This window comes from Sparus aurata, chromosome 5 (assembly GCF_900880675.1).
Source record: "Sparus aurata chromosome 5, fSpaAur1.1, whole genome shotgun sequence".
Classification (NCBI taxonomy): domain Eukaryota; kingdom Metazoa; phylum Chordata; class Actinopteri; order Spariformes; family Sparidae; genus Sparus; species Sparus aurata.
Window position 1 is genome coordinate 19,404,124 of NC_044191.1, and position 21,234 is coordinate 19,425,357.

Genomic DNA, 21,234 nt, shown 5'->3' on the forward strand with positions numbered 1-21,234 from the left:
GCTAGAGCAGATTTATTCATGCAGTATAAATGCAAATTGCAAATTTCCCCATTGTGGGATTTAGAAAGGATTATTTTATCTTTAATGTAAATAGTGTGCTTATGTTAGCATGCTAGCAGTTGGACTTTTAAGATGCAGTGTTTGACAGGATGCTATGTTAGCATGTTTTGCGCAAGCGCTTTTGTATGAGCTATCATCAACGTTTTTTCCATCAGCTGTCCACATGTTAACTCTACATACGGTGATCAATATGCAGAAGACTGGTTCTCCACACACACATTAGACTTTTAGGTTGCTTAGTTATAAACAGGAAACAAAGCTCTGTCTCCTGTGTGAAATTCCAGTGTTTGGCACATCCATCCAATCTCCCTACACAACCTTGGTCGATCTTCACACTGCACTTGTCCTCTTATTAATGGTGCATATATGCTAACATATACATAACTTAACAAAACTATAAGCAACACACTTATTTTATCCCAAACAATAATCTTTTCCTTAACATAACTAGGTAGTTTTGGTCCCTAAAGACTGTGATCTTTTGAAATCATTAGATACCACTTATTGGAAAAAACAATTATTTTCTCACCAATGCCAAGATACGACTTTCCATCGGCATGGGGGTGGAGCTCGACAGCAAAACAGCATTGTAGCATTCTCCTAAACAACTGAAGTAAACAGGGACTTATTTTAAAAGATTTTTTTTACAGGCATTTATTGAGTTAGATTACACAAAGCAGTTTTAGGGTCTTGGAATAATTCTGTAACCTTGTCCGTTGTAGAGTAAAGAATCAAAGATCTGAGTCCTTTTTTGTTTTGTTTCACCTCCTCCAGATTCTCATATTAATCTGAATACCACACACGCTGGCTTATCCCTAATTGGTGCACTAATTAACTGAGTCTCCGTCAGCTGAGAGAAACACTGAATATTTTTAACTGGGCTTGGAAAGATTCATGTCTTAATGTGTCTAAACTCATTAAACCAGCCTGTGCTCAGTATAAATTACCAATACTTTGCATGATAATCAAGTAAAGTCTTCTTTTCAGCTTTATGGAGTGTGCAGAACCATGTCACATAAACATGCAGCCAAAATATTTGATGATAAACGGTGTCGGAGCAGTGGAGGAATAATGTTGTAATTATTGGTGTAAATTATTCAGTGCAGATCAATCATCCAAAGACGACTGTTCAGCTCTCAAACTTGTTTTCTGTTCTGTGCTCTTTTCATAACAGTGCGTGTTTCTTTTTGCAGGTTCTCGAAAAGATGGTTTTTGATTCTTCTTCTTCTCATAGGTGTATAAACAAATCATGTCAGCCAACTAAATACTTCTTCTGTCTTATTCCCTCTCTCAGCCGGAGCCGGAGAAAAAAAAGAAGAAGGAGAAGAAGAAGAAGGAAAAAGTGGAAGGAGAGGAGGGGGAGGAGGATGAGGAGGAGGATGAAGAGGAAGACGAGGAGGAGGAAGAGGAAGAGGAGGAGAAGAAAGAGGAGAGCCAGCAGGAGGAGCAGGGCCCGAGCATCCAGAATCTGGACTTCTGGCCTAAACTCATCACGCTCATCGTATCCATCATCGAGGAGGACAAGAACTCCTACACGCCCATCATTAACCAGTCAGTGCTGAGCTTTGTTCTGAAATAAATTCATATTTGAAGCAATCACGTCATATTATTCAAACATGTTGCTGTAACTGTTCTCTTTTATGACATCACTGCTTTAAACTCAGTGAATTGATGAAATATGAAGCATTTCATGGCTCCAGAAGAAGCTGTGTGTTATCTAATACATTGCCTCCAGTGATGTCACTCTGAGGCAGTTGCATTGTTGGTGGTGTCGGCACCAGGTTTTAAAAAGCAGTCCACCTGTCTAGCATTGCAGTCCGAAAACACACATAACAGCTTTATACTACTCTCTCCACATACGCAGTATCTGTCAACAAGCTGAATGGCTAGCAGAATATTACCAAACAGACATAACTACAAACAGGATAACTAAAGCTACTGACTGCTATTTGTCTTGTCCTGACTCCTGATTTCTTCACTTCTAGGTTTCCTCAGGAACTTAATGTGGGTAAAGTCAGCGCTGAGGTCATGTGGATGCTGTTTGCTCAGGACATGAAATATGCTCTGGAGGGTAAGACTAAGTGTGTGTGTGTGTGTGGGTGTGTGTGTGTGTGTGTGTGTGTGTGTGTGTGTGTGTGTTTGTGTGTGCGTGTGTGAGAGAGAAAGAATAACAACTCAAGACAGTCCCGTTGTTTTTCCATCAACTCTCTTTCCTCTCTTTGCCGTCATCTCTTCCAGTTTTGCACAAAATTGACCACTACCACTGGAACAACGGTGAGATTGTAGACAAACGTGATGTAGCAGATGACAAGATACAGTCAGAACAAACAGTAGAGGCACAGCTGCTTTATTTTTTGCCTGTTTGTCTATATTGGATCACAAATTAGAGTTATGAAGTCCAAAAAATCACATTTGCTCATACATCTTTGGCAGCAGGTGTCAATGGAAAGCAGACTCGCCTATAGGCAGAGTTGTTGTAGTTTTGTGTTTTTCACTAGTTTTTATTCCTGTTTTAAGTGCAGCTCTCTCAATTTTAGTTTTTATTGTTAAAAATGATTTGTTTAGCTTGGTTTTCATTAGCTGTAGTATTATCTTTAAGGCTTTAAGAAGTTTAGAATAGTTATTACTATACAAACACACCACTTTGTGAAGGCTATTGACTCTCCACATATGCAGCCACGCCTCCTCATACTAGAAATAAAGATATCTACTGTATTTTTTCTGTTTATTTTACTTAGTTTATAAGTTATTTTGATTATTTCCATACCACATTTTTCTCACACCCAGTTTTAGCTATAGTTTGATTTGGTGAATATAACAAATTTGAATAATACATAATTTCATAAGAAGACACGGTTAACTTTCCCTGAGGCTCTCCGCATTATACTGTAAGCTGTTATTAACATATATGCACATGCAACTGTTTCAAGTGAGCCATCAACATCAGACGACTGTGACACCCTGTCTATGCGTCTCAGTGGAAACCTGCTCAGCTACTCAATATTCCAGATCCAGTTTGTCCTGTAGAAACTGTAGAAACTGTAGTATCCTGAAACTCTCTCTAGCACTCTGAAACCTTGCTGCCTCGATTTTAGATTTGTTTTTTAGTTTTAGTGAAACTGTCAATTCTGCTCACAACAGAACAGCAAAACCCGCAGAGATGCTGAGTTTTGTAGTCGAGTCTGTACACTGTCCAAAAAGTTTTTCCTAAGACGCTTTCTGACTGAAAATCACAAGTTTGATCGCTGACAAGTCCTGCATAGAGACCCATCTCCAGACTTTTTTTTTCTGTGTCTGCTCTATTTTCCGGCTCCGCTCGTGTTGTCATCTAACTTTTCTTTTTATTCATCATCATTGCTTCCTCAATCTGTCTTCTCTGTTTTTGCTTAACTTTCATTGGTTTGTTTTCCACCGCTGTCACCATTCCAGCTCCCACCACATTCCGCATCCGCAAGGTTGATTTCTATGCTGGTAAGACTGTGTGTGTGTATGTATGAGGACATGTAGGCATGGTGTGTGTATTTCTAATGTGTCATCTATAGCAGAGACTCCCAACCTTTCATGCTTAAATACCTGTCAGCATATAAACAGATGTGGTGCGGCATCAGTTTGGACTACGTACTTGTCCCTATACAAATAAACCTTAAATAAATAAATTGATAAAAGATATATACCTCACTATATTAATATAACAATGGTGTGGCAGGTCAGTATCAAAATGTGCGTGTAGGGGAGGCGCGAAAAATATATTCTGTCCACTTATATCTTTTATTTTAATCCGGCCCTGCCATTGGTGCACTCGTTACCATGTGAACTGATGATCCACTTTACTAAAATATTTTTTGCCTGCGATCCATTCATCTCTGAAGGTTGTGAACCTTGCGAACACTTTTATAGTAACCATCTTAAATAAATGTACAATTTATACGTAATTAGATTTGAGTTAATTGTAGTTTCGCTGTTAAAAAACATTGCAATGTTTTATAAACCATTTATTAAGCATTGTAAAGGTTTATAAACATCAGTTGCAATTTTCTAATGGCAATCCAAAATGTCTTTACGTGAAATCTACATTATTTTTTAACTATTTCCTACCTATTATGAACATCAGTACAACTGATGAGTGCAACTTTACAAAATACAGTTGCTTAGTAAATGGTTTATGAAGTATTTTATTGTTTGTGATCGTAAACTAGCGTTTTGGAAAAGACATTCAGGCACAGAAAGGTAATATTTACATTATTAATAATTTAATAATAAGAACTTGTATTTATTTGATGAATCTATGTACATAACTTAAAGAAACAAGCTCTCTTTAGAGGGTTATAAGGTCCCCATAAAGGTGGCTACTTAGAAGGGTCCTTTGAATATAAACAAAGTAAAACAGTATAAAATTATGCTATCCATAACATTTCTTCCATCGAATTACATAGCGAGTTTAATTGACTATACATTTACCATTTATTGATTATTCAGAGATCATTATTTATCGTAAGAAACTAAAAGGAAGGATGTATAAGCTTCCTTATCATATATCTTGCTTATCTAATATCACACACGGTATTAATTTTAGATGATAATAATACAAATACATAAACGCAAATGACAAATGCCTTGGTGCACTGTGGCGCTGACGCTTCCACTTCTTGCTAAGTTTCCTTTCTTATGTGGGAGTGATCCAATAATTGAAGCCTGAAATGAAATCAGACTTGCTCTCTAGGATTGCTCTTATTCCTCCATTCACTTCGTTTGTTGGTTCATAGTGCACAAAGAATACTGATTCTTATCTCACTATGTGTGTGTTGAACCTTTTCAAAATTGCCAAGCCCGAGCAAGTCACTGTGTTGCTCTTCTGTAGGGGTATATTATTTGTCTGGCTCCCTATAAAGTACAAAGAACCTTTGGATTTTGTCATATTCGTGTTGCTCCCCACAATGAATTTAAGGGGACATCTAAGATCGATTTGTTTGTTAGCTCGACCATCTGTTACCTTTGATATCTGATGTAACGCTACCTGGAAAGTAGTTTAAATTTGGATAACAGATGCATCTCAGGCTGTGGTTTGATGTTACGCTCAATATATGAAGTATCTCTAATCAGAGCTTGATGAATAGTGAAGAAACAACTGGCCCAAACAGGATGCAATCTGTTTCTTGTTGGGCATGGACGTGTATACATAATGATGCATACACGAGAATACAAGAAAATACAGGAAAATGCGCACGAAATTTGGTGCTGGTCTTTACCAAGAAATAGTAAAGAAGCAGCTGATGCAACAGAACTGAGATGAATTTTGGTGTTGTGTGTGTTCACTTCAGTGTGTTTCTTTGTGTGCATGGTTGTCATTTTTACAGAACACGAGAAGCACAAGCTCTGTAAGACTGCAGACTACATGAACCTGCACTTCAAGGTCAAGTGGCTTTACAACGAGTATGTTATGGACCTGCCCGCCTTCACAGACGCTGTGCCTGAATACCCTGCGTAAGACACACACACACATGCAGTATATAAAGATATGTTTTACAAGACGGTTCTCAAGGTTTCTGAATCTACAGAGCATTTGGGTTCTTCTTTTTAACTTCATGTGTCATGCATCGACGTTACAGTTTGTGAAAGAGAAGGTTAACAATGTAGTTCCGTGGATGTGTCTTTTTTTTGCTCCAGGTGGTTCCTTCAGTTTGTCCTGGCCTGGCTGGCTGAGAATGAGGAGGTGTCGATGGAGTTCATGCACGGAGCGCTGGAGAGAGACAAGAGAGAAGGGGTGAGTCAGAGAAAAGAGGAGGGACTGTGACTTTCTGCTCAGCATGCACATCATTCATTATTTAAGGCTCAAATGTCTGTTTATTTACTTTTTTTAAAAATCCAGGATTTAATCATTCCTTATTTAGTGTAATACAAAAATTCCAAGTGAAAAGGCGGTTTCAAATAATGCCATTGGCAGCACAGACGATTTATTGGCCGTCGAAAGTGTAAGACGAACCATTATGCTTTTCCTGTGGCAATGTTCAGCATCTCCCTGTTTCTAGGCAACACATCACAGCTGTTTCCTCGGGCACCAGCAAACTACACAAAACTAACGGCAGTGGCTCAGAAAGAAAGTGATTAAAGACAAATATGTCTCAAAACTTTCATCACTCATATAATCTCGGGCATGTAAGGAAGGCATATGTTGCTATGGAGTTAGTTTGCTGTGGGTTACAGGTTGGACATAATATTTGTGGCTTATATGTGTTTATGTTTTGGCAAGTCACACTAAATTTATGAATCATATCTGTGTGTTAAGATTTGTCTGAGTTATGACTCAGAGTGTGAAGGGTCAAACTACAGTAACCATCTCTTCTAGTCTTAAGAACGTCTGTCCCATTCACCTCACCCTTTATTTGCGTCATATCTGTCCTTCTGGTTTGAAACACCACTGTTTTAAGGGCGTTTTCACACCTATAGTTTGTTTGCTCTGGTCCGAATCAGGGACCAACTTGTTACAATGTTGCATATTGCCTCGAGTTTGGTTTGTGTTCACACAGCAGCATTTACAAGTGGACCAAAATGTGTGATGCGCGAGGAAACTGCTCTCTAATTGGTCTAAATTTCGAAAACGAGGCAGCAATTCAGCTGAATTTAGCCCCGAGCAGACAGGAAGTCAAGTACTGAAACAACAACAATTTGACATCCGGTTACTTTTCAAAATAAAACACTCCGTGTTTACACCAGCACACAAATCTCAAAAAAGAGACAAACACAAGCTCTTCTGCTGATCCTTCGGTCGGGAACACTTCGTGTTGTTTTTTTTATGACACAGACCTATAACTGCGGTCGCGAGTGATCATGTGATTATCGCGGGAACTCCTTGGCCTCGCGACGCCAGCTGCCTACCGTACTGCACCGTGTCCGACTCAAAACGCAACCGGGGCTTACCGGACGGCGGAGCAAAACACCTGATCGGGCCGTAACGCAGCGGACACGTATAAAGTGGAAATTCGGGGTTAAGCACTGATGCTTCCTGCAGTTGGGTCGGATCGAGTTTGAATCATGTTCTCACCACTAACGAACTGTACCAGAGTCTGTTTGGAACCGGACCGAGACCACCCCTTCAACAAGGTCTCGGTCCGGTTGTTTTGGTCCGCACCCGAGTGCGATTGATGTGTTCACACCTTCCCAAACGAAGTGCACCAAGGGGGTAAACGCTCCAGGGTTCGATTCAACCGAACTAAACAAGGCAGGTGTGAAAACGCCCTAAGTGTTGTCCACTTCAGTCCGTAACTACATAAAGCCTGTTTTTTTGTATCAATATTACCAATAATCTGTTTTTGCAGAAGTTTGAGCAGTCTCCCTGTTGGAAGTAAATTTGGTATTTCATTCTGAAGTTTCAATCATCTTATTTCTTGTGGATGGAAACATCTTCTTAGCGTGTGTAGATGAGAGTATGTGTTTGTGATCAAAGCTATTGTGGCTTGCATGAATATAAAAAATTCATATTTGTTTTAGTTCAATTTACAAACTCTGAAGAACTGCGGGTCACAGTGCTTATAACAAGGAGGAAATTGGAGGGAGGATAAGTGACGCAATGGAAGGTGACTCACATCCTAAAAATATCAGGAAACAAATGTAAAGGAACACTAAGCAATTCACTGCTATTACTTGTGATGGAAAACTGATGGGAGTGTGTTGTTTTTGTGTAAAGCCTGCTTGGTAACACAGCAGAACCACTTCTAGTGTCTCACTACGTCCTGCCTGTTTGCTGCTGCTGGCAGCTGAAAGCACAGTGAAACTGTATTTTTCTGAAGGACGAGAGGGAGTGAAACAGCAGGAGAAAAAAAAAATGCAGCAAAATGATAGCTTTCTACAGCACTGACATCCTCAACAGAATGAAAGACCACTTCAGCCTCGCGACCTTTTGTCCACTGACTTTTTGAGGCATGCTTCAATTCATTCTGGTGTAGCAGAGTTCCGCTTTTGGCCAGCCGGAACACAGCAGAACACAGCAGAACCCAGATCATCAGAATGATGGACAAGAGTTGTCCCTCGACCTCCTGATGGTCCCGAAGGTGCACTTTATCTTAAGGGACCTGCTGCATGGGGACTTTCTTTTTTTTTGAGAGAGGCTTGTTGGTCGCTGTTAAAAGTGTGCTTTTGAAGCACTCCAAGTGTCATCATTGGCCGTGAGAGAAGAGCTGCTTTTTTCTGTACGGTGGGGACACAAACTGAGCTGGCTCTCCATCCCTGAGAGCAATTAGACCAGCAATCCTTCGCCAACAGACAATTACAGTGACATCTAATGTAGGTAACAGAGACAATCAAATTTGGGACTTAAAAAAACAATCCCAGTGGATCCCAATCCTTAGTTGAAGTTAAGTAAGCAAACTCAGGAGGAAAATATCAATGTGTTAATGAGTGCGACACTCACTCAGGAGGCGGAAGGGGCGACAGGTGGATGTAGGGGTGGAAGTTGGGCTTTTTAAATTATATATGAACGACAGCAGCAGAGATGGCAGCAAAAGTGTGAGCAAAGCACTGAGGGATTTCTAATACAATCCAAAAAAATCAGGGAATGTCAGAGAATTACTCTGGGCAGATATTATTTTAATCAGCGCACATATTCTGTAACTCTTTACTCTCTTAAGTAGCCTGATGGCACAACTCTTTCAACTCTATTAGAGGAAGATTTTATTGAGGATCTGTAAAGTGCTTATCGGCCCCTTTGGCTTTTGAAGAACCGGCTATGGATCCATACACTGCAGGTTTCTGAGAGTAAGAGGGACGGACCACAGCATATACAGCAGGACCCAGTCACTCAGGAAATATGTGGCATGCTTCTCTTGACAACTGCAAACTATCACACCAAGCCTCCAGGCACCATATCCATTTCCATTTTAACCATTTAGCTGATGAATTTATCTGCAGGAACGTACGATTAGTGCAAGAGTTCAATAAGCCCTCTATTACCAGACCAGGCCCAATATTTCAACTGAATAATAATGATTGTAATGGGCAGAGAGCCCTGAAATCTGTGGTGTAATTACATAAGAACAGCTTCAGTAGCTAGAAAAAGAAGTAAGAATAGTTTGAGTAAGTATTTGATCAGAGGAGAGAAGGAGAGGAAGTATAACTCGGTAAGAATGGACAGTGCATCTTGAAACAACTTTATGCTCTAAAATTCTGCAATTTGCCTTCTCGTCCCTCCGCCTGCAGTTCCAGCAGACGTCTGAGCACGCTCTGTTCTCAAGCTCGGTGGTGGACATCTTCACTCAGCTCAACCAGAGCTTTGAGATCATCAAGAAGCTGGACTGCCCCGACCCGACGGTGGTGGGACATTATAACCGACGCTTCGCCAAGGTGAGACACAGGCTACTGCACATGACAACATTTTGAACTCTTCCTCCACCAATCTGCCTGTATGTTGGCAACAATATGTAGCAATTCATCGCTCCCTGTATCCCTACAAATAGAGTTCACTGTCTATGATGAAACTCATATAACTCCCAGCAAACATTTTCCCTGGTGCAGCTTTAAATCATCTTAATCTTAAGAGCTTTGTTAACATGAGTCTCTTGAATCTTTTGTGCCTTTTAGATGTAGCCTGATGAGTTTCAGGTTCTTTGTAACAAATAGTACACGCCGTTGTGTTATGTTGTTGGATCTCTGTGATCATATTTCGTCTACAAATTTAATGTAAGGCAGTTGCTTTTAGGCATAGCAATTAAACCTAACAAGCCTCTCTCTGCACAAGACTTTTGCTTTTATATTGTGTGTGTCTGTGTGTCTGTGTGTGTGTGTGTGTGTGTGTGTGTGTGTGTGTGTGTGTGTGTGTGTGTGGGCGGGTGTGTAATGTTATGGCTCGATCAATAAGGGACTCATTAAATAAAGAATGGCTAATGTAAGCCATCACTCTGTGCTGTCCATCTCTCCGTCCCCAACCCCTGACTCCCTTTTTCATTTTCTGCCACTCCACTCATGTTAATCTCTCCCCCCACCTTTTCATCCCCCCCGTCTTATCTTCAGTTTGTTTTTCATCTTCCCTTCTTACCGTCCTTCCGCCTCAGTCATCTATGCACTCTCCATCTTGTCTTTTCTTTGTCTTTTTGATCTATACTTTACCTCAATTTCGTTCCATTTATCGACCATTTTCGCTCTGTCCTGCTATTTTTTCACCCTATGATTCCTTTTTTTATTCCCGTCTCTCACCTTTTTTTTTCTTTCTCTTCTCTACTGATATATTTCATTTTGGAAAAGTGTGAGATGACAGTAAAGACAGAGACAGCAAGAGAAGAGGGTAAAAAGCGAGACAGAGTCATACAATATGAAGAAAAAAACGTACTAAGTAATGCATCAGCCACAGGCTGCATGTTTAATGGATGAGTGTAAGAGGGCTGTCTGGCTGACTCAGCAGAAAATAGGGAAATCTCTCACAGCAGGTCTGAGATGCTGTGAGCTAACAGGAACAGTTTTTGTCATTTAGACCGATAAATTAACTTGCTGAATTATTTCAAAGTACCCTGTGGGTTTTTTATTGTAAACAAACATCACATTCATTGTTTCTCCCAAAAATGCATTATATGTGTCCTCACAAACCTGCCAGAGAGGCTGATTTGCTACCTTATTCACAATTTAAAAAATACCTTTTCTTGCAATTTTTTGAGACCTGCTTTTTTCTTTTATTTGTGCATTGCTACATTACATCAAACTAAATTGTTTAAAGCTGAGGGATGTCATATGGATGCCCTCTTCTTCATGAGATTTTTATATGAACACCTCATATGATCATAATGGACACATTTGGACAGACCTGCAACCAATCAGAGCAAGAAACGTGTGATATGGCACTCAGTTGTTGGAAAAAAAAGAAAACCTCAGCAGCACTCCTCTATAGTTGTTGCCCCATATTAGATACGGAGATTAACTCAGCACAGGCTGGATCAGCTGGTAATCTGTCTGAATGAAAGGTACACCAGACGCAAGATCTGCCAAAGCAAAAAAATATATAAGCTTGGAGATTCTTCTGGCTCCCAGGCTAGCATGCAGGTGTTGTTAGCAGCTGATGTTATACAGCATTTCCTGCAGTAAGGTCCTAAAAATGTTACCACAACTTGTGGTATTTACATGTGGCTTAATGAAAGATGAGATAACTGATTGACAAACATTGCTTTACAGTGCGACCACTGGTTAAAAAACTCCACAGGGTGCCTTTAAAATCCTTAAAAAAAAAAAAGTAGTTATATGATAAATTGACCCAGTTGTTCACAAGTCCGACACAAAAAAATAGAATACCCTACGAGTCATGGGAAAGTCCAACGTGTCGAATTTGATTGGTTAAACTAAAAAACAGAAAACCATTCCTTTTCTCTCATGGGCCAAAATTGTTTGCAATTTCAGTAAAACATTATTTAACTACTGGAATTACTATGTAAATATGAATGTGGCTAAACTACTGAAAAGCTAATACAAAATGTAGTTAAACTTCTAGGTTAATTAAATGTAGTTCACTACTCCCCAAACATGTTTGGACAGAACAATTCGTGGAAGATTTCCAACTAAACTGGAAACAACATACTGTGTGGAAAATTAATTGTTTTGGATGCTTTTTACAATTTAGGAAAAAAAATATTATTTGTTTTATTCTCCTGGCAACTAGAACAGCACTTTTGTTTGAAATAGACACAGAATTGGCCCGCTTCATGAGGGGGCTAGTAGCCATCATGGTTGAGCAAGCTGTGTAGACCGAGCCTAGAGATTGCTCATCAAGAGATCCGAGGGAAAAACATGTCCCTCGAGTGCCGCCTACAGTCTGTGATTGGCAGGAGGGTCACTGCAAAAAACAAAACATTTTCACATAACACCATAGATATGTGTTGCCAAGTCAGAGAACACGTAATGCTCGGTGCATTCTGTAATAACTGTCACACAAACAAACCCAGTTTCATCCTTTGTCACTCTGGCTGAAAACACTGGACACGGCTGCCAGCTGGAAACACTAATTTGTCTGATTTGTTCTGCTACTTTCCTAACCACAAGGAATATTTATCAGATATAGGTATCCATTTTCTCATATGCATTGCTCCTTCACCTCAGTGGTAGCCATCTGAGATTTGAAAACCACAGCTTTATAGTTAAGAGACTTGACTCCTCTAGGACTAGAAAAAGAAAAACGTCCAAGTGTCAAGAGTTAGACGTGCAAGAGACAGACACACACACACACACACATGGTCTCAGAGTTCATATTTGATGCCTGATATTTGAACAGCACTGTCTTCACCAGACCGAACAAATCAAACATAGAAAACTGTGCTCAGGTTTACCACCCGCCACTAAACATGCCCTGACGTGTATGATCTTGTTTCCACAGACGATCACCAAAGTGCTGCTGCAGTACTCTGCCCTGCTGGCCAAGAGCTTCCCCTCCTACTGTGAGAAGGAGAAGATAGTGAGTACTGCTGCGTCACCGCTTCACTCTGAGCTCATCTCTGATTTAGAGAGAGACTCGGAGCTTTGGAGGCCCGGCACTCTCTGTGGTTTGGATTCATATTGTAGATGCTGCTGCCCACGTCTGTAACTCTTTATCTTCTGTCTATCCCTGTGTTTTTTGTTTGGTTCTTTCATCGTCCTGTCGGGCCTCACACCTGTTTTCTCCCTCATCCATCTCGCTCCAGCCCTGTGTGCTGATGAACAACATCCAGCAGATGAGGGTCCTGTTGGAGAAGATGTTTGAGTCGATGGGGGCGAAACAGGTCAGCATTAACAGTTTCACACATACACGCACAAACACACACACATACACGCACACACACACACATACACGCACACACGCACGCACGCACACACTTCCTGCACCATTGGTTTTGAATCATCTGCCACGGAGACCTGACAGCCTGACATTTTTCATTTCACCGTGCTGTCAGTGATTTCTCTAAAGAGGCATTTCTTTGTGGTTCAAGCTAAAAAAATGTGGGGTCTTTATAGTACGAGACAAAAAACTGCATAGTACTAGACAGAAAACTGCACGATTTCAAAGCTATCTTCTTTATTCACAAGGTGTTTTAACACAAAAGTTTTGGGAAAAGTCTGGTTGAAAGGAATTTTTGTTTTACAAACCAGAGAAAGTTTTTTGGGACATTGCTGCCACGTCGGAGAAAGAAAATCTATCAGTATCACCTTATAACGTGAAATCTTTGATGTTATAGCAAGTTAGATACTATGTAAGGGATAATGTATAGAACGGTGGTCACTATCGGAAAAATAAGTCCCGACAGTCCTGAATGGACTTATTTTTCCGATAGTGACCACCGTTCTATACATTATCTCGCTTATTACACGGTTACTTGCCAACACGAAAGGTAACTTGACACAGGGTGTCTTTTTACAATTTATTTGTTACCATTCACAGTGTTTTTCAGCAGAGAAATATAGTTCGCCAAACCGACGCCGTTTCGCTTCTCCCTCTTCGCTGCTTTCCTCTCTTTTTCTTTTCGGTGATGACAACTCAGCCTTTTGCCAAGAGTTGAAATCACTGTATTTTCCAAGAATATTAAAGTTAATGTGAAACTCATTCATACTAGTGGCCTAGGAGTACGTTTTTTCCGACATGAAGTAAACTACAGATCTGCTGACGTCGCTTAGCGACCGAAGACACTGGGGTGAAAAGTGACCGGACTTCTTGCGGAGCAAAGATTTTAGAGCGTGGAGCACTACGAAATACGTGATTCAGAGGCAAAAAGGCCACTTTCCTTGACAACAGTCAAATATGCTTAGCAGCGGTCAATTATACAAAAATAATTGACCGCCGAACGTTGGGAAGGCACATTCAAGTTAATGGAGCATTCTACAGCATTAAGAAGAGCCATCTAATAAAGCCTATTGTTATAACAAGAAAAGTTTCTTTCTATGTCGTAATAACATCAAAAACATCTTGACATAAATGACATAAACGTGTGCAAACTGGTCATGTACTCTCTGGCAGAGGTTGTTCCCACTGTGAACCATGGTGAGATGTAGGAATTCTCACCAGTAATGAACATTTATACCAGAGAGAGGGAAACTAATCAGGGACACAAGTAGCTCTGCTGATGAAATCATGTATTTCAAATGGAAACATGCTGTGAACCTCCCGTTCTAAACACTTGATACTAGCCACTACTGAGGAAGTGAAAGTAGAGAACATTGAGGATAAAGTTTTAACACATGTAATGCGGCAAAATGCACTGATGTCGTCTGGGACATTACATATGTTTTCTACATTGTCGCTCACACTGTGGACGTTCCAATTCTCAACCCAACACACCCAACAAATGAAAGGAAACAGATCTTAGACGCTGCACAACAAGTTGTGATCAGGACGATGAACGCTTTCCAGGTCTGTGTTTGAAAAAAATCTGAGCTAATCCAGAAAACTTTTTCCAGATTTTTTAATATCTAGTTGTCCAGATATTTATTCACTGGATTGATTTGATTTAAACTTTATTTTATTCATCTGATGCAGCTGCTCTAGCCAATGAAATCACAGACCCGAAACATATTCCTGCAAGCAAACAATTTCTCCAGTCTTGTAGTGCCCGTTGGTATTGGACACAGAGAAACTTATTTGGGTCAACTCATCGCCCTCCAGGTGTGACCTAATTTTTGGAATAAAACCTTTTTTATATGTATTTGGGTTCACTATGAGGAGAAGCAGCAGGTTTTTGTGTGGAAATAAATCGACAGTACATCTTCAGTGATAGCCTTATAAGATGCCCCCCTCTTGTATTTCTGCTGTGACAGCCATATCTCTATTCAGTCTCAGCTTATATATATATTTTTTATTGCTCCACTAATTCTAGTGGAGAAATCTAACATCTAACAATAGCTCACCTTGTTTTCGTCAGTTGTTTGCAGATGAAGGTGTAAAAGGAGCAGCTGGTGTTCATGTGGCTGCGAGTTGATTTACGCAACATGAGATTGAGTGTGTGTGTGCTTTTCTCTCTCCAGATAACTGCTGAGGAGGAAAGGGTATGTCTAGGTTTCTGTTGTGCCCTCCCTCCTCTTTCCCCTGTTGCTCATAGAATCCAAAAATCCATAATAAACAACTTTATTAGAGCAACAAACACCAACCTGAACCTCTTGCCAACTGTCAAACCTCTTTGTACCCAGTAGTGTGTCTGTGTGTGTCTCTATTTTTAGATTGATCCCAATTCACCCATAAACAAGAGATAGATTGGATCTCCTCCTCCTCCTCCTCCTCCTCCTCCTTACTCGACTCCTAGTATCACTCCCAGAAATAATCGTTGTTTTTCTTTTCCACTGAATTTAATGTGTTTGAAAAAAACATACTGTGCTCTCTACCACGTTGCTGCTTCTCTCCGAAAGCTTGAGAACGAGGAGGAACCTGAGGATTTTGATGAGGAGGTGGGTCAACAACCACAGAGCTCGTTGTTCAGTTTAGATAAAAAGACTCGTTGTCACGGATGAGTGCGCCTAACAGCAAAAGTCATGGCTGCTGAGCCTTGTTGTGTTGTTATTGGTTTCACCGCTTTCCTTGCAAAATATTTGCTGCAAGAAAAGGCTTGTTAGAGATTCTGAAAGCTTCAGAATTTACAAAAGACTCATCTTTAAATAGCAAAGACAATGAATAGCAGAAAGTATGTGGACACCCACACATTACACCAGTATTTCAAATATTTAATCCCAAAATATGGACACTGATCTGGATTAGTTATTTTTTTAGCCTGGAGATTTGCTCCCAATTAGCACAAGAGTATCAGTGACATCCAACACTGATGTTGACACGGCTCGCAATCTGCGTTCCTGTTCATCTCTGAGATGTTGGATGGGGTTGATTTTGAGGCTTTGTGCAGACCTGTCAAGTTCCTACTCACCAAACTGGGAAAACCATTTCCTGATTCAAATTGTCTTTGAGAACAGGGGCATTGTCATGTTGAAACCAACCTCAGGATCCATCAGCTATCTTTGGACAAAGATTTGGCCTCTGGGAGTAGCCAGCGGATCCTGATATCAGATATATGGGGCAGTATTTGCTTTGCCATGTGCCGGTCATTGTTTGCAGGCTGATTAGCAACTTGAGACGTGAGATTCAAATTGAAAGACGATTCATCTCTACAAGCAAATATTTGCATATGAATCCAGATACATTTCTGAAAAGCTCATTAAAAGCTAAATAATTATCAGACGGTAGCCAATGGGCTCCAGGATTACATATCTGCCAATGCATTCTGCCTCTTTTGCTCTCCAGAGTCTGTTTGCCTTTAATCAAAGCCTGCTCAGATGTGATTGGTCAATAGTACTTGAAAAGAAATTCAAATGTTATGTTTCTCACACCAAAATATTGTCCTTTGCTGACAGATACTACATTCATATGCAAATATTTGTTTTCAGATATCAATTTTCAGGTTCTTGACTGTCGATCTCTCGAATTGTTTTAGTGAACGCCACCATAATCTGACACTAAAACCTTAGTAGTTCTGTGGTGTCCTTACAAAATCTGAGCAATTTATTAATTCATTATAAGAAAGAAGATTCTTTATACCATGTTGTTTGTTTTCTTGCCTTACATATTATATAATTATAATTTCTGTTATTTCCGCACCATCTCAACCAGGCTGTCAGTGACAATGAAGGGGAGGATGACATGGTGGGTAGGCTGCATCAGCAAAAGCTGCCAGCAAAATCACATAAATCACAAATATTCATGCAAACCACGTCTTTATGTTTATGTTTATGTTTTTGTTTCTTTTTTTAATAACTGTCATTTGTTTTGGGGGATTGGGGACAATCTTTATGGCCACCAGTCAGAGGACTCCAAGGTGAGAGAGGGATTCTAGGTCATTCCCACTGAGTTCTCATTCCATATAATTTTCTTAAATCTCATTTATTGTTTTTTTTCCTAATTGTTTTCATCTCATATTCTTTTCTTATTGTTTTTATCCATTTCAACACCAGTCTGGTTGCTCAGACTCGGAGGGATCTGAGGTAAGAGTATATTTAGGGCCTATGTACATTCATTGTATTATAGTTGGTTTAGACATCTGGCAAGTAGAAATTCATAAGGGAATCATCCATTCCTATATATGAGCAGCTTAATCTGAGAATGTTTTTTGAAAGTGACTGTGGTTCTGTCCCAACCAAGTGTCATTACAACATTACATTTCGATGTGAAGGGAGGGAAGAGGAAAACGTAATGATTTCCCCTTTCAAGAGTTCTTTGATCACACATTTAGACATGTCCTACAAAAAGAACTACATGATTTTGGACATGGATCGTCACAGATTATACATTTTCTCAATCTGCTTCATAGTCAAGACAAAACAAAACAAAAAGGTTTAGACTCGAAAAAGAAAGAACCCTTTTGTGTTATGTAGAATGGAGATTTAAACATTTTGGTTGTCTAAATTGCTTTGGGAGAAGTGTCCAAAATCACAGTGAAGCATTTTACATACATTTCAGATGATTTAAGCTGAATTTTAAGTGACTCCCCATCTGCTCCTCCTTAAACTCTCTCCATGCCGAAGCGTCCATACAGCCTGTGGTACCACATGCTAGCGAAGCCCTGAGCCCATTTACAGCTGGGTGCTAACACAACCTCCCTCCTCTAGTGACTGCTTAATAGACTAGACAGTGGGCTGCCAGATAATTGAATTTGATTGTGCATAAAAATGTTGTATTTAGCCGCCGCTAAATGGCTTCGTGAAATGGTTTAGTCTGTTAGCTGACTGTGGGGGAGGAGGAGGAGGAAAGACAGATTTGGAGCAGAGGATGAAGCAAGTGCGGCAGAGTTTTCGACCGTGCTGGTTAATGGCCAAAGTTACCGTTGTATTAACAAATGTCGGATGGGATGTTAAAGTGAAAGTACACATAGTGTTACGTTGAGCTAAATGTGGTGCTCCTTGTACTGCAGGAGGAGAGATTCTGTGTGTGCTGAACATAGTGTGTATATTTTGTCATAAAGATTGGCCTGAGAACAAACGTTTAAGCTCGAACCCGGCAATTAATCATTTTAAACCTTTTATGCTTCTTTATTGATGCCGTCTATGTAAATTAGAAGTGTTGGAGATAAAAAAGGACTTTCTTTGTAAAAAGGGAACCTCAAGACTCCTGAGTGCACCCTGAGGTTTTGTGTTTCTATTCCTCTGTGCTGGCAACAGCCTTGGCTTGAGGCATCACGTTTTCAGATTTCTGCGAAGCTCATTAGTTTTGCGGATATTGAGCTGTGATTGTTGTTGCACCGTGTGACAAAGCTCTCTATCAGTCGTCTGTACTTTTCTGTCAATATAGTCTCTACTGTAAGTGTAGACAGCTTGTTTCTCACTGGTATTTATTCACTATCTCTCCTATGCTCTCCTGTCTTTAATTGTCCCATAGGTTGACAACAAAGAGAAGGAGGAAAAGGTTGGTTGGTTAGAACCAGTAATCAGGCGTTTGTGCAACCAGGACTTGTGTTTTGTGTGCCGTGCTGTATTTGTGAACTAGACCCACCTGTGTATGTTTATGTTGTGTGTTTTTAACCATAATAAGGTAGTGTCTGATAGTGTATTAAACGGCAAGCCTCATCAACACAGAACTGAGCAGAACAGAAGATAATATTTGATTTTCTCTTTCATTTTTTGAAGTCTAACTTTAAAAACTGCACACAGCTTCATGATGTGACCCCAACTAGTGATCAGAGGAGTAGGGAACTGTTTGAAAATGTATGTTATGATAAGGTAATTCCAAAACATCTGTTTGCAGTGATTCATTTTCTGTTTTGCGTTCATATATAGTTTTCTCTACAGATATTACCTGGTGCGATTTCAGTCACTGACTTTGTATAGAACATTAAGTTGATTTATAAAAAGCAAATGCACAGGTGAAACTGTGGGATTTGTATGGGCACTGACTTATGTCAGTTCAAAACAAATACACCTTGGACATCGTCTATGTGTGCTCTCACTGCTCTATCAATCCCTGTCTTCTCAGGGGGCAAGCAGTAGTGGAGAGTAACTAAGTACATTTACTCATACTCACTTGTACTTCCATTTTCTGCTACATTTTACTTCTACTCTACTGCAATTCAAAAGCAAATATTCTACTTTTTACCCCATAACACTCATTACAACGTTATCTGCATAATATAATCAACAACTAGATTATGATGTAATAATATTTCTCCCACCTCTGGGGAAGAGTTCTGCATTTGTCACCTGATGACAATAAAGATTAGCATCTCGTTAAACGCCTCTTTATTCAGCTAGCAGCAGTAAAAGGAGGCTCCAGGGAAATGCTGGGTGCTACCTGGCTCCTGCTATTAGAAGATTGAAAATGTGGTTGAAGTGGGGAACAAAAACATGATGTATTTTTAATTTACGCTGAAAGAAAATGCTGAGCTCTCAAAGCTGTTGAGAACTCACGACTCACAAGGAGACAACAAAGGGAGGTGTTGGGAAGACACAATGGCACAATCACACGGAGTATTCTTCACTAACGGATAGTTTCTCCTAAAACTTAAACAGTCTGGAGAAAAGAGAGTTCTCTTATTGTGATTCTAGTTCTTTTAGTTTAGTTCCATGTTAAGCCATTATTTACCATCGGTAAGGATGATTCCTCAGCCTATGCTGACAGTAAGAATGAAGTTTGCTCTCTGTGATAGGTTCCTCCATCATTTCCATAACTAACCTCTCCTCTCCTGCTGGCTGCCACCTCAGAGCTGATTAAACTCCTCACATTGTGGTTGACTAGATCTTCCATGAACTTTGCTATTCTCTTGTGAGACAGTAGCCCCATTTACACTGCCGCTTGGATGTGGGGATCCTGCGCCTATTCTCCGCCTCTGCCTCTGTGTGAATCTCTCGGAGGCGACGAGGGGTGAAATTTCACTCCGGTGCTAACACGCCTCTGGAGGTAGTATCAGGGGCGCATTATTGGCAAACCGAAACCAGTGTGTACAGATAAGCCGGCTGCGCGTATCGAGGGCGTGTCGATCTGACAGTACGATAACAACACAGGTCCCTCACTCAACTTAATTAAGAGAAATGTCCCACAAAGCAACGTTATAGAACCAAACTGAAGTAACGTAGCAACTGTAACTGTCTTTGGCAACTCATATGGGGAAAAAAATCCGCAGTTATACATGGAGATGCGTCCGTTCCTTTGCCTGTCCTCACGACTCTTCCTCACATTTCTGCCGGAAAAACAGTGTCTGTCTCCGGCAAAAAACTTCAACTCACCAAGTGTTTGTGTTGAGAATAAATCACTGCGACAGTCAGCCCTCCAGACCGAGACTTCAGTAAACTTTCCCCCAGAAAGCAGCTTCCGTCCCTGCGAGTGAGGGAGTCAGACAGCGTTCATTTTACTGATGCTGATGATGTAATCATGTTATTTAGAGCGAAAAACATAACTTTGTCACTTTCTAGGATGTTTGGTGGGTCAGGATCTCAATCACGACACATTATAACAGCATATGATTATAAATTGTCCACGAGTTTAGATTGACAGGACGACACCGGAGAAACACCTTGAAAACACACAGACGTCATCAATACGTGCACCGTCACGCCTCTTTAGGAGCCGGAGTTGCTGGCTTTTTTTGTGAATTACACAGCAGTTCGTCTTTAAGGCGGAGATGCTTCGCTCTGTATAAATGACCAATGGCAAGAATTGGCGCCGCTGAATGGGGCTAGTGTCTCAGTGTGTGTGTGTGTGTGTGTATGTGTGAGCAGATATACTGTATGTGTGCACGTTTCCACAGTTGTTTTCCGTAATTTCCATCAACATCATCTTTTTGTCTTCCTCATGCTTTCTATTTGTTGTTTTCTTTCTTTTAATGTCTTTCTTTCGTTCCTTTCGTTGTCCAGAAGATTGATAAGGAAAAGGTGAGCTTAAAACCAAAGACACCCATGTACACTTTTAATCTTAAGGATAACTTGTGTTTAACGTTTATGTCATTTGTCTTTCTCTTTTCTTGTTTTCACGTCTGTCTTGTCTCAATCCAAGAAGGAGAAGGTGTGTTTACAACTGCACTGTATTTGCAAAGACTCGTTTTTTTAGCATTTAGAGAACGTATGTGTGTGTAGCTACTGCGTGTGTAGTATGAAAGTATGAAATGTCAATATGAAAACGATGTCTGTGGGAAGGCTTTTGCTCATGTTGATGAACATACATGAAATAATCACCTGAATCTGCAGCTCAGCTCAGCCTTACAGAGCTTTATAGAGAGC

At 40.3% G+C, this 21,234-nt stretch overlaps 1 protein-coding gene across 1 annotated transcript in view; it reads left to right on the forward strand.

The window, feature by feature from the left end:
• LOC115581967 (protein unc-13 homolog B-like) overlaps positions 1-21,234 on the forward strand; it is a 171,993-nt gene that overhangs the window by 132,809 nt on the left and 17,950 nt on the right. The window contains exons 25-31 of the mRNA XM_030417580.1: positions 1,475-1,611; positions 2,046-2,131; positions 5,415-5,541; positions 5,725-5,821; positions 9,250-9,393; positions 12,401-12,478; positions 12,705-12,782. Coding sequence (XP_030273440.1) covers positions 1,475-1,611; positions 2,046-2,131; positions 5,415-5,541; positions 5,725-5,821; positions 9,250-9,393; positions 12,401-12,478; positions 12,705-12,782 — 747 coding nt within the window. The remainder of the gene's footprint in view (positions 1-1,474; positions 1,612-2,045; positions 2,132-5,414; positions 5,542-5,724; positions 5,822-9,249; positions 9,394-12,400; positions 12,479-12,704; positions 12,783-21,234) is intronic.